Source organism: Patagioenas fasciata, chromosome 1, assembly GCF_037038585.1.
Source record: "Patagioenas fasciata isolate bPatFas1 chromosome 1, bPatFas1.hap1, whole genome shotgun sequence".
Lineage (NCBI taxonomy): Eukaryota > Metazoa > Chordata > Aves > Columbiformes > Columbidae > Patagioenas > Patagioenas fasciata.
The window spans coordinates 10,478,278-10,491,540 of record NC_092520.1 but is presented as its reverse complement, the minus strand read 5'-3'; the positions used below and the strand labels follow the sequence as shown (position 1 = coordinate 10,491,540).

General features: G+C 39.5%; 1 protein-coding gene across 1 annotated transcript in view; it reads right to left on the bottom strand.

The window, feature by feature from the left end:
* Window positions 1-1,972: 1,972 nt before the first annotated feature.
* Window positions 1,973-13,263, bottom strand: part of TYR (tyrosinase) — a 51,083-nt gene continuing 39,792 nt past the window's right edge. The window contains exons 4-5 of the mRNA XM_065856643.2: window positions 11,060-11,241; window positions 1,973-2,451 (exon numbers count right to left, since the gene is read on the bottom strand). Of these exons, the coding sequence (XP_065712715.1) occupies window positions 2,228-2,451; window positions 11,060-11,241 (406 nt within the window). The 3' untranslated portion in view covers window positions 1,973-2,227. The remainder of the gene's footprint in view (window positions 2,452-11,059; window positions 11,242-13,263) is intronic.

Here is a 13,263-nt window from a genome sequence, read left to right as displayed (position 1 = left end):
ATAATTCTTCTATGAGAAAGCTTGCCTGGGAATGGGTAGGTGATCTGAGTAGAACATGAAGAGACTTCCAATAATAGGTCAGACATTTGATCACGAGGTATGAATTATGCATTCCATGCTTTTGGGGAAGAAGGAGTGATCAAGAGCTGGCAAAGAGTAGGATCGAGAAGACCCGATGAGCCAAAGCTCCCCTTTCATCCTTCCACTCATGATAACTTGCCATGACCAAAGAAGGGAGGGTCAGGGAACACTGGTGAAGACCTTCTGTGGCAAAGACACCAACAGCTGAGAAGTTGAATCAGAAATTACTTGTTGCCCGTGTGCTTTGCAAGGGCATGGCATTTGGTAAAAATTACCTTGACTGATACGAAAATGAAACTCTGTCACCATAGAATATTGCAAAGGCTGAGATAAATTTGCTTAATATAGGTAGGATTTTTCTGTCAGGAAAACTTTTCAAAGGGTAGCATCACTTTGGTGACATGGAAATATGTTGCAGAAAGGCATTTCTTCCAACGAATTCCCAATGAAACACAGGAGTTATCTTCCTGCCAGGATATCCACCCAATCAGAGATCATGGCTCTGCTGAAGTTGTCTCAGACTGACACAGCCGTTCAGCAGTCTCAGAGATGGACATTTGGCATTTATAAGGTGCACAGCTCCAACATATTCCTGTCACATTTTAACTTCAGGACTTGGGACCCTCCAAAGCTTACCAACTGCGGACTCCCTCAGGAAACACCTCTCTGCCTAGGAAGCCCCTGGTAGCTCCTGCGATTTCCACTCTCTTCCCACAGACTGAATATCCCAGCTCCACTGCGACTTCCCACTGTTTGTGTGTTTCCATAATAGTTTTAAACATTTTAGTCAAGCCACAGTTACTCAATACAACAAACAATGTTTTTAGAAGAATCACTAAGCTTCAGAGTGTTTTTCATTGTGTGTGTATCAGAGGCTTTTTCCTCACCTTTTAATTGGATGAAGTTCATGGAGAACTGCCTCCTGTGGGAAGGACCCCCTGCTGGAGCAGGGGAAAAGTGTGAGGAATCCTCCTCTGAGGAGGAAGGAGCAGCAGAAGCAATGTGTGATGAACCCCCATTCTCCATCCACTTCTCGGGGGGTAGAGAAATCAGGAGTGAAGTTGAGCCCAGGAAGAAGGGAGGAGTGGGGGCAAGGTGTTTTAAGATTTGGTTTTATTTCTCATTATCCTACTCTGACTTTCAATTGTCGATAAATTAAGTTAATATTCCCAGGTCGAGTTTGTTTTGCCCATGGCAGTAATTGCTGAGTGATCTCGATGTCCTTATCTTGAACCACGAGCTTTTTGTTGTGTTTTCTCTCCCCTGTCCAGCTGAGAAAAGTAACGATAGAGCAGCTTTGGTGGGCACCTGGCATCCAGACAAGGTCAATGCACCAGATCTCGTTTTGTTATGTATTGGTTATCTGTGTGGAATACATGAATAGTGAGCAACCAAAATTCAACTATAATGTGAGCAATCATCAAGTCAAACTGAACAGAGGTGGACATGGTTAGACTAGGTTTCATCTTCTAAAAAACACTTGGCTCCCCAAAGAAATGCAAGATGATATAGAAAACAACAAACTACAGCATTTGAGATAAGAGAGAAGTGGTATCTGAGAGCCTGCTTTCTGCTGCTGATGGCATTTAATCAAGGACAAACAGGACATTACAGGAGCCGGAGGGAAAATATTTCCATCCTAGAAGAAAAAATGTACCTATGGGTCATTTACTCTACTCAGAGGCACGACATCTTTAGCACACTAAAGAGCTCTTTCTGCTGTTACATTCAAACACAAAGTGAATGCAGCACTGATGGTGCAGTCAGGCACCTCTTAATAAATCCATGCACTGAACACATGGATCAGGCTGCAGGTTTGGAGCCTGCAGTTGTAAAAGGGCAAATAAAAGAGCAGAGAATTCTACATCAAAGACACCAACACACAAGCTGGTCTAGTTTCACAGGAGCATTATTTAATCAAGCATAGGAAATACATGGTGTTCTTCGGGTGGTGTGGTTGGATCTGGAAGATTTTTGCAGGAGTGGATCTGATAAGATACTACAACACTGGAGGTTACAAGAGACTTGAGGAACATGACTGCCCATCCTGCTTATGCAACACACCTCAACAAGGCATTTGTAAACGTGAATCAAACACTGCATGCTTGATTAGCACCTTAGTAAATCACTTAGTTACTGGAGGCCTCTAGAAATTGGACTGGTAACACATATTGTTGTAATCTTCACTTTCTATGAGCAAGGGTTGTATCTCTGAAGAAGTTCTTTGTCTTTTCTTCCGGCAGAACAGAATGAGCCCTGTGAGCAGAGTAGTAATGACGGCTCCAATCACAGCTGCTCCAACCAACCAAGCCCAGATCTGACGGGCTTCCTCAAGGTAGGGTATTAAAAACTCCTGGAAAGAGCCAAGTGCTGGGGAAAAAACAAAACAAAACAAAACAAAAAATTAAGGTCCTTTTACATGATGCAATGCACTGTCAGTTTCCAGAAGTTTTATAACAGATAATACTGGAAGGCTGAATGAAAAAAGAGACTACATTGGTAAAAGTTGTCTGAAGGTAACAAACAGTTTTAAACAAATCTCTTAAATCCTTATAGTCTGTTTCTCAAACATTCAGTTAGAGGCAAGAATAGAGTTCATTGTTTCCAGTGCTCTTCATGGTTTTGTCAAAACTGCAAGACTATCAGGTAAAAAGTTTGATATAATGTGTCCAAAGTTCCTGTTAGCTCAGCATCCTGTTGGCAACAATAACCAAAGTAGAGTACTAGGAAGAGTTTAAGAACAGGTCAAGCCGATTATGATCCTGTCAGAAAAATACTTACCTGGTCTCCAACAACTTGCAGCTCCAGAATTTCCTGAACCAGAGGTGGTGCATTGTATATAACAGTTATTAGAGATTTTTTTTTTCCCTTCCATCAGCTTTTCTAGCTACTCTTTGAACTTTCATCACAGCTTCTTGCAGCAAAGCGATCCTTGCCTTAACCACATGTTGGGTGGGAAAAAATTGCTTCCTTTCACTAATTTTGAACCTGCCACCTGCTCAATAGTTCTTGTGTGGGCTGATGCAGTAGACAATTATTCTCTGATCACTCTCTGCACAAGAAATCCTTAAAGAAAGAATTGGAGAACTCTTTCTTTGATGAACCCAGGGCAGCTTCTCACTGGTTAGATACTGAGTTTCGTTTTTCCTTTGTGATACAAATCTATATGTCTGTGTCTCTGTTTCTCTCACTATGGCTTAATGAGTTACAAAAACCCTGCCATACAGGGCTCTCACTTCACAATAGAGGTTGAAAGGTGACATCTTCACAATGCACCCAAGAAGCTGTTGGCTTGAATTTGAGAAATAAGAATACCTGTCCTCTTGGGCCAAGGAGTATTTGAAATCCACTCCTCCCAATTATTGTCTGGTATTACTACTAGTAGCTGTAATTGCTGTCTATTAGGGAAAGAAAATGGGACCCCTATGGGGGGAAGCCCTAACATGGTTTATTTTATATACTGTTCATGCATCTAGACTGATTTAGATGCATTCAACCTTATTTAGTGTGGTTATACCCCCTCCAAAAAGGTTATAAATATCTTCCTGCCATCTTGCATTTTCACTTGTGCCCAGAAAAGTAATTCCATATATCTTCTTGGATCATGGTGCTTCTGAGTTTGTGCTGTTATGTGCGCTGTACTCTGAAAAGATGGTTTTGATTTGCAGCACCTTTAAGGTTAAGCTAGCCTTAGCACTTGATGTCTGAAGCACTTTCTGAGACATAATTAAAATTTAGGTGAGTTTAGGCTCAATACAGCTTGTTTGTCCCTCCAATTCAGGTTCACTTTGGGGAATGTTTAGTTACTATTTATCTGGTCCTTGTTTTCCAGTTAATCCAACTTTGTATTCTGAGGTTGTATTTGCAAGAGTCTGCATGTTCAGCCTTCTGCTTCTGACCTCATTAGACATATAAATGCTATATAACACTAAGAATTACAAAAAAAAATTATGTTCTTGATGTTTCAGAGGCAACCCCGCAAACCTCTGGGTATGAGGTACATTATCTGTTTAATCTTTCATTTCTCATCTGTCAAATGAGGATAGTACCATTCACTAAATCCTTTGTATTGTGAATATAAATTAGTATTTCTGCAGGATTCAGCTGCTATGGTGATCAGCACCAAAAAAATGTTAGAGGAAGCATCTTCAGGGTAGCAATTCAAAAGTATGCAATAAACCATACATTAGGCTACAGGCTGCTTAACTGAGAAAACAAAAATCATAAGTAAAAAAAGATTGGGCATCTGGTTCTTAATGAATACTGTCTCTTCTGTGTAGTGAATGAGGTGGGAGTATGGGGAAAAATACTGTGCAATTGAAGATAATGCGTACATGTAGAGGTGGAGCATGAGTTATGGCTAGAGACAACTTTAAATGCTGGCATTTTTTAATTTTGTGTACTTGACCTTGTAACTCCTAAGTTTTTTTTTACCTCAACTCTTGTATGTTTATATTTAAAAAATGCCTCAATTAGAAACAATATGACTATTTAAACTGCAGTATGCAGATGATAAAGGAAAACTGATGCATAACAAGAATTTGATACTGTTCTAATGCTATGGAAAAAGAGCATTGTCACAAAGTTCTTTTTCTTGCAGAATATGTCTGGGATATGAGGGTTTTCTAAGTGACAACTTAAATTCATAATTTGTCTTCAAATCATCTCCTCCATCAATATTAGTTGGAGGTCTGAGCTGTCTTGTCCCTGGTAAAATTTAACATGACTTTGAGATCATGAAGTGTCACAATTTATATCAGGCCCTTTCAGAAAGGATTAATATATTTTATTGTATCCTGATAATCAGTGAAACATGTCCTTCTCTTGCTTTCAGCCTCAGTCCATACAGCTTCCGTAATGAGCTCAAAGCCAAAAGCCACCTCCTGGCATCTACTGTGCATCTTTCGCTGCACAAAAGCTGTTTGACATTGCTATCATGAAGTTGTCATGGCAACTCCTGGGTGTCAGAGGAAGGAGCACCCCAGGACACCCTGTAGTATGTTAACCTGTGAATATAACACAACAGTGAACTATGACTGAACTGGCTTCCCAGCCAAAATAATGCAAACTGGGATTCAAAGTATTCCTTTGCTGTAATTCTTCAGTCTCTAACTGTGCAAGGCCCAAGAGTGCAGCAACTGTGGAAAAAAGTGTCAACAGAGTGGTGGTGGTGGGGACAACACACATCTGCTTTGTGGGAGACATTAGACAACACAAATTGTCTTCCTTTTGTACCAGTGCTTCATTGAAATTATAATCCTTCCTGGAAATGACCATGAACATCGATTAAAACTGCCCTTTCTCTCAATAGGTTCATGACAAAACAAGAAGAAGCCAGGTCAGACTGTTGCTTGATATCTACCCTCCCCCTAGTCAATAATACCAGTATCTCCTCATCTTGATCTTTCTGTTAGGAAAATATGGGTGATTAACCTCAGCCATGGTCTTAGTGTTCAGCTCTTGAGATACTTTTTCTTCTCAAAGAGAAGGTTAGCTCTAGCTAGCAGCAACAAATAATTCCTTAGTCTTAATACATCACATATATATATTTTTAATGTGATTTTAAAATATCAAGAAATCCATTTTGGGTTGCTGGATGTCATTGAGAGGGTAGGAAACAACAACAGTGTAATTTTAAGGTGAAACAACGTGTGTCTCCTCTATTTAGGGTAATAATGTGGACTTTCCTTGATGGTCAAATAAATGTACTATGGCAAATCTATTGTTGGGCATCCTGAGATCTTCCTTTTATAGAAATGTCAAACTACATCATTGATATCATGGATCCCAAGGATGAAAAAAAGCCTCATAGTATTAAAAAAAATTAAAAAAAAATTAAAAAATGTAAAAAGAAAGAATGTTTATGTATTTTAGATATTCCTTCTATGTAAACTAGAGGATGGCAAAGTCTTTCCAAGATTAATTCAACAAATTAGAAATAAAAAACTCTGGCCAGTCAAGAAGTAAACAAACCAAATTTTCTGTCATTTATCTTTTGCCATAGCCCCACTGATACATTGGCAGTCTTGCTATTTGATTTTACATGCTTTTCTATCCCTAACATGGTTGGTGAATGGGAACCAGATTTTAAAGCAAACCTTGAGTCAGCACAAACGTATTTTATTAGGTCAAACTCGCAATTTTGTTCTTATCCTGGTGGGCAAGTTATTTCTATTTGGTTTCTGTTGTGTCTTGTGTGTGTATGCTCCACTACTGGGTGATCAAAGGAAATACCGGTGAGACTTCCACAATCAAAAACTGGGAAGATGAACCAGGAGGGATTCAAGTTATTGAGTCCCTTGGTCTGTCTTAAGGCAGAATCACATTTCTCTGCAGTGATGGAAAGTTCACAGCTCCCACTAACTTAATCAAGGGTTCCTCATTATTACACCTTGGAAAGTCTTTTGTAATGTTGTCTTCTGAGAAGAATGAGAGAAAGCCTGGAGCAGACTGTCAGCCATAGTGCACTATGTCTGAACTGCAATGAGTGGTAGAGCATTGCTTACGGTAGAACTACAGTATCTACTGGTGTAAATTCAAGCTGCTCCCTTTCAGTTCTGCCTTTTGCCCAAAGTGGGTAAATCAGGAAACTATGACACATTCTTCATCATGTGACTGTCTCTAGAAACAGTGAGAACCAGACCATTTCTGCATGGCTAACAACAGTTTTATAATACATTTTTCAGTGCTGAAGTTGATTAGAGTTGTCTCTGCCTGTTACTTTCTGTGCAGTAACATTGCTGTGGAGTCCTGCCTACTCAAGGGCAATGAGAGCACATCTGCAGAGCAGATAACTAGCAAAAATTGATTATTTTGGGCTACTGAAATGAGATAAAAATTCCTGAGTATATTTATAGAGCATTACTGTTTACTTTTTGACAACTTAGTTAAGACTTGCGCTTCATAAGCACTCTTTCACAGTTTACTTATATAAATTTCTCAAAAAAAGAGGTGGGATCTGGCCATAGGATACCTGATATCACCACACTGTATGCTACTAGGGTGTTAACAACTCACCAAAATATAGTCTCCCAACCCTAAATGGCTCCCAGGAAAACAAAACACCTTTGTTTTTAAAATCCATATTTCTGTTCCTCCATTAAGCATCATTATGTAACTGTCAAAGTATCTGCTTATACTCTTCTTTCTGAGAAATATATTTTTGCATCCTGCTTTCTCTCCTTCTGTTTTAGTTAACCTTAATCTATACTTCCTTATCTTTGCCTGAAGAAAACCCAGGGACAAAAATGCTCTCTTCTTTCATTTAATTCATAGATGTACTCCACTTTCCAAGGTATAATTTCTCAAGTATTGTCACCTTTAATTACTTTCTGTTGTCCCAACATCCACACTTTATTGTGTATGTCACTATTTTATTGTCACTATTTATTACTTTTACATGCGTAACATTGCCCTTTCACGTTGTGTCTCCGAAGTCGGGAGAGTCAATGGAGTCTCTCCATGGTGGAACTATATTTGTACATAAATTAATGTGATTTTGTAAACAAATTGCTGAAAAAAAAAAAAACAAACCAGAAATAAAAATGAGCTACTGTCAGACTCTGGGTCTGAGCTCTCCTTCTGCAACACACCCATGAGCAACCTGGCCTTCTGCATTGTAATCACAATGCTCTTATCCCTTCTTTGCCCTAAGTGTCAAAGATCCCTGGTTAAAGTGTTCAAAAGTTGCAACTGATGGTTAGATTCCTGGGTGTATAATTGTGTAGCTCTCTTCTTTTAAAAAAAAAAAACAAAACAAAACAAAGAACTTGTGAATCACCGAGGTACACATGTAGTGGTCATCAAATTGTTCCCACTGAGAGAGGGAGATTTTCTGGGGAAAAGTCAAAGCTGTGTCTATGAAGTTATCTATTCCTATTTCTGGAAGGAAAAAAGAATAGAAAATACTTAGTTCAGGCCCTGAAATGTAAGTGCTTGAAACAGCTCTTTCCATAGAAAATTGTTTTGACAGCTATTGCTAGGTGGTGCCATTAGTCTTCCCAATCTTTTTTATTGATGCTAGCAAATGTTTGCTTTCAGTAAGCCGTCCGAGTTGTGGTTTTACAGTGCACGGTTCTCGTGTCAGGGAAAGCTGGGTGTCTGCTCCAGTTTCTGCTCAGATCAGCTCTGCAGTAACTAGATTCTGACATGTGTCTTTGATTCCTGAGAGATGGATTTCTATGCACACTGTTTGTGACCACTTCTGCTTCAGGGCTGTCATAGGTATAAAAATAAATGAAGCTGCAATTAAAATAACCACTTACTGTCACACACTGATTTGCTTTCCAGTGGAAAGCAGGGCTCCAGGCATCAGCTTTTCCTCCGGAGAACACCAATGATATAATTTAGCATTAAAATGCCATTTTGTCATTGGATTCTTTCCAAGGTTTATTTCTTATAACGAGCCTCAGCATGCTCTGCATAGTCCTGCTTCATTTCTACCAAGTCGCTGGTGCTGTAACTCAGAACTCCTGCCCTTGATGCTTTCCTTCAGCTCCTTCCTCTATAAGCAAACAAGATCTGGCTAGTGTGCTCATTCCTCACTCTGTCCTGTCCTCTTCCTCTGCCTTTCCTCTTCCTTTTCATTTGGAAGATCTGCAGACCCGCTGCTGCTTCTCAACCACCCAGATCTTCACTGCTATGGTTTACTTTTTTTTCCCTTTGTCACTTTTTCTTATTTGTCCAGTAACTCCTGGCTGCCAGTCACAGAATTTCCCTTGAGTACATGGGACCTTTTGGAAGAGTCGGCAGGTTTTCCTGCATCAGCTCCTATACCAAGAAGTTCCTGTTTACTCCTGTGTTCCTCTAAGCAGGAACCCATCATTCCTATCTGGACAAAATTCTGGGTTTAAACACTTGGAGTAGTGAGAAAATCTGCTTTTTGAGATTCCGGCCCATTTCCATCTGTAACCAGTTCTTCTCTTCAGATAAGAAATAGCTTAAACTCTCCTCTTCTCAGTGAGATTAACAAGGAGTTGAGTGACTTCCGAGGATTATCTGGGCTTCCTAAACGAGGCTGAATTGTGTTGATCTTTCAAAATAATTAAGGAACTACTTTCCTAACCTCTGTGTTCTATGTGGGCAGAATTTAGTAAGAATTTTGTTTTCTGAGGACTGTGTGTTCTCCTGGGAAAAGGGAAGAGACCAGGAGGCAACAGAAGTGAATTGTTAAATGGTAAATGGTTTACCACTTGCTTCCTTTTGCAGTACCAATTCAGGACCCAGTATTTCTGAAGATGTGGTGTTTTGCACTTTTTAAAGTGTTACAATTCTAGGAATAATATTATTTTAGTAAACTATCGGCTTTCATTAAAATATGTGTGATTATTTCTGGTTTGATCAGGAATTAAATTATGGAAACAAGAATAAAAAGGCAAAACTGCTACTAATAAGACCAAAATAATTTGGAGAATATATTTGATTCATTTATTACATTATTTTCTGTCTGAATAATTGGGGTCGACCAAATTGTTTACGGCATATTAGAAAAAATATTGACTTCTGTCTCTGGGTTATAGCACTAAAACAACCTTAACAATTATACAAGAGATTCACAGATTCTTTTCATTACACATAAAATAGTCTGAAAAAGTGCTTTCTGGATGACTGCAGATCACTAGCTAGATTTTACTGGAGAAGTAAGTGAACAAGACAAATGCATGACTGGACAGTTTGTTAAGTATGCATAAACGTTACACCCCCATTAGTAATCAAAGTCTATCTAATAAGCAGAAATGCCCTGAGAACTGGAATTGTTTAGATAAAGATAAAAAGCAAGCTATGAGAATGCTAGCGTTGTCAGAAAGTCCCTGGTGCTTTTCCTATGTAGTTATTGGACTTGCAGCTCATAATTGTCTTTTAATCAAAGAGGCAGGTTCGCAGAAAGGTTTCTGCCTCAAACAGGGAAAGCAAACATGTCCAGTAACCTGCTTGTTCAGTGGCCAATGCTCTGCAAGGATAACTGCATCCCACATCCTAGCTAGCTTTTGTCACTGGTGAATGTAAGATCATTCTAATGGCCCAAATTTATAAAGGATGAGGCCAAAGTATCTGAGCAATCAGTTCCAGGTAATGTTTTATCTTTAACATAATGTAAACCTTCCCTAAACTACAAGGAAACTGGTACTACTCAAGCAAAACCATGAGGTTCACTACTATGAGCATGAGACCTGCTCTACCTGATGTTTCACATTAACTAGTCCCAAGGGCCTCTGTCCTCCTTGTACCTGGGGGTGGCCAAGATGCCCAAGTCAAAACTACCTCTGAACAGCAATGCAAGTCAAAGCCATCTCTAAATAGTGCAAAATTCATTTGATTAAATGAAATAAGTATTATGAATGATTCACTTGCATTCTGTGTGAACAACCATAGGGCAAGTACAAAGTCGATGGAGCAGTATTTTAAATGCTGCACAGACCTTGTGTTGGCCTTTGCTACAGAGATGAATTTTACTTTGCGTATTGAAGTCATCAGATTACATTTGTAAACCAGAAATGAGCTTTGCATCTATCTTCCTTTAAATCATATCCAGAAATCGGAAAATCCCACTGATTCCCACTTGTGTTGCACAGCAGCAGCTGAGCTAGTCAAATGGCAGACTCAAATTCCAGCACTTTTCCTCTCCATTTCTGATCATGAGCTGAACATTTGGGTCAGATGCTGCTCTCAATAGGCTAGCATAGGTAGGATTGATGTCAGTTACTGATTTTTGGTTGGACATGTTTTAAAGGTGGACTTGGCAGTGATAGGTTAATGGTTGGAGTCCATGATCTTAAAGATCTTTTCCAACCACGATGATTCTGTGTTGACTTTACATCAGACCAGAAATATGAAAACAAGCATGTACAGTTTGGGACTCTCTTCAGGGAAAAATCTGGAATATAAATATTTTTTAATATCTTCTTATTTAACAGACATATTCCAGGTTATAGGCAAAAAAAAAAAAGAAAAAAATATTTACCCCAAAAAGTAATATTACCTGGTTCTTGCAGATACTCGTAGTCATACCCCAGCTCCCTTGAGGATTTAAAAAATTCTCCATTTCTGTAAAGGGGAATAAAGGGGACCATGTAATTTTCTCGATTGTGCCCAATGGGTGCGTTGGCTGCTGGGTAAACTTCTAGCATGGGCCTGTGTCTTCTTAGCCATCGCTCAAAAATGCTGTAGAAGAAAAAATATGTCTATTAACAGTGGAGATTGCCAGAACTTTTATTCTTGAAGATTAAAAAAGTGTAGATTTTTTTCATGAACCCTGGGGACAGAGTTGCATGCAATAACTTGTGTTTATTTGTGCATAGTGTTTTCCAAATCATTCAGGGTTAGCTACCTCAGTCCTGAGTTCCTACACAAACCTACAAAACGCAAAGGCCTGCAGAGCTGCAGAATGGCTGAATATGCTTTTAAATTTCACAAATGTGATTCGCTGTCTTGCTGTGACATGACTGCAATTTCTGCTTGGCAATTCACATGTTTGTGAGGCATAGAGAGAAAGAATAAAGACCTCAGTCCTTCCTCCTCAGAAACATTTATGGCTGATTTTGAATGGTCCTGTTGCCAGCTGCTCAGTACTCTATTTTGTATCCACTGTTACCAAGGGTGCCCAGGAAAGTGGTGGAGTCACCATCCCTAGAGGTGTTTAAAAGGCATTTAGAGGAAATACCTATGGACATGATTATGGTTGGACTCGATGATCCTGAGGGTCTCTTCCAACCAAAACAATTCTATGATTAAAGTATGGTTACACAATGGTTGTTTGACATCACCAAAGAGGCAGAACCATCTGAAGAAGAAGTGATTAGCTATATGAGTCCAAAAACTTCATGAAGCAGGCCACCTTTCAGGAAAGAGTCTTTCCCCAGGTATAGCTTATTCACTAATCTTGGTGTCTGCACAGTTGTTTTACGTATTATCTCTCCTCTCAGCTATTGTTGCACAGATTTGTGTTTTTAGTTTTTCTTAAATATATTTTCATATAGGAACTATCACTGTTGCTGATGGACTCAGCTTTGGCCAGCAAAGGGTCTATCTTGGAGCCAACTGGCATTGACTCTGTCTGAGATCAGGGCAGATTCTGTCATCGCCTCACAGAAGCCACACCTGCAGCCCTCTTGCTACCAAAAACTTGCCACATAAACCCCATAGCAGCTGTTACCCATACCTCTGACCTCAGCTGCTCCTTTCATTTTTCTCTGCCAAAGTTTCTCCCATTAGCTGTCTGCAGGGCTGTTTGTCTGTTCTTCAACTTGAAGGCAGAAAGTTCAAAGGCTGCGGTATGGTAAGAGTTCATATCGACATTTTCAAGTCAACTACTGTATGTGTTTGGAAAGCAAAATTAATCCTCCAAAACATTCTCAGTTCTCCTGCTTTGTATCTGGGCTTTGTCTGCTCAACTCTTCACTTTGTTTCAATCCTTAGATCCTTTCCCTGATCCCTTGCTGTTTACAGGGTGACCTTGGCTTGACAGAAGATACTTGATGTGCCAGGTTGGAAAAGAGGAGGTGGGAAGATGCTGTAAGGAGAACAGATGCAGGTGCATGAAAAAAGGTGATTCCATGCTTGATCAGAAGATATTGGTAGGAGGGAATTATCAGCATCAAGCTCAGGAAGTCATCACTGAATAAATTTATCAGTTACAAGAGGTGGAAATGGTCTAAAGAGATTGTAGATTGCACTTTAACTGAGATCTTGTCTCAACAGTTGCTGCTCCCTGACACTCACCTCAGAGTGGAGGACACAGACCTTCCCCACATCTTGTATTTAATAACCAGCTGTTCAGGGACTCAGGTTTTCTCAAAAACACATATACTAAGTGCAAGTGCTCAGCAGTATCAGGATCTCTGCAGAGCATCCAGGGATTCTGCTGGTAGAATTTTACCTCCTGTCTTTGGGCAGAAATGTTGAGAAATGCTTACCCCATTAAATTAGAGCTCTCTCACACTCATCAAAACAGAGGTAGGGCCAAAGCCCTGGTTCTTTTTCTTAGGATCAAAATACTTACTAGATTAAAACCTCACTATGTTCATACACCTTGTCAACCCTTAACAATGCAGGTATTAATCTGGAATAAAATCTTCATTTGTGGCTCTCATCTTCAGTTAATTTCATCAGCCCTGTCTAGAAAAACTGTTGTCAGAATAATAATGTTCAGCTGAAGCTTTTAGATGGATAAATTTAAACAATGAT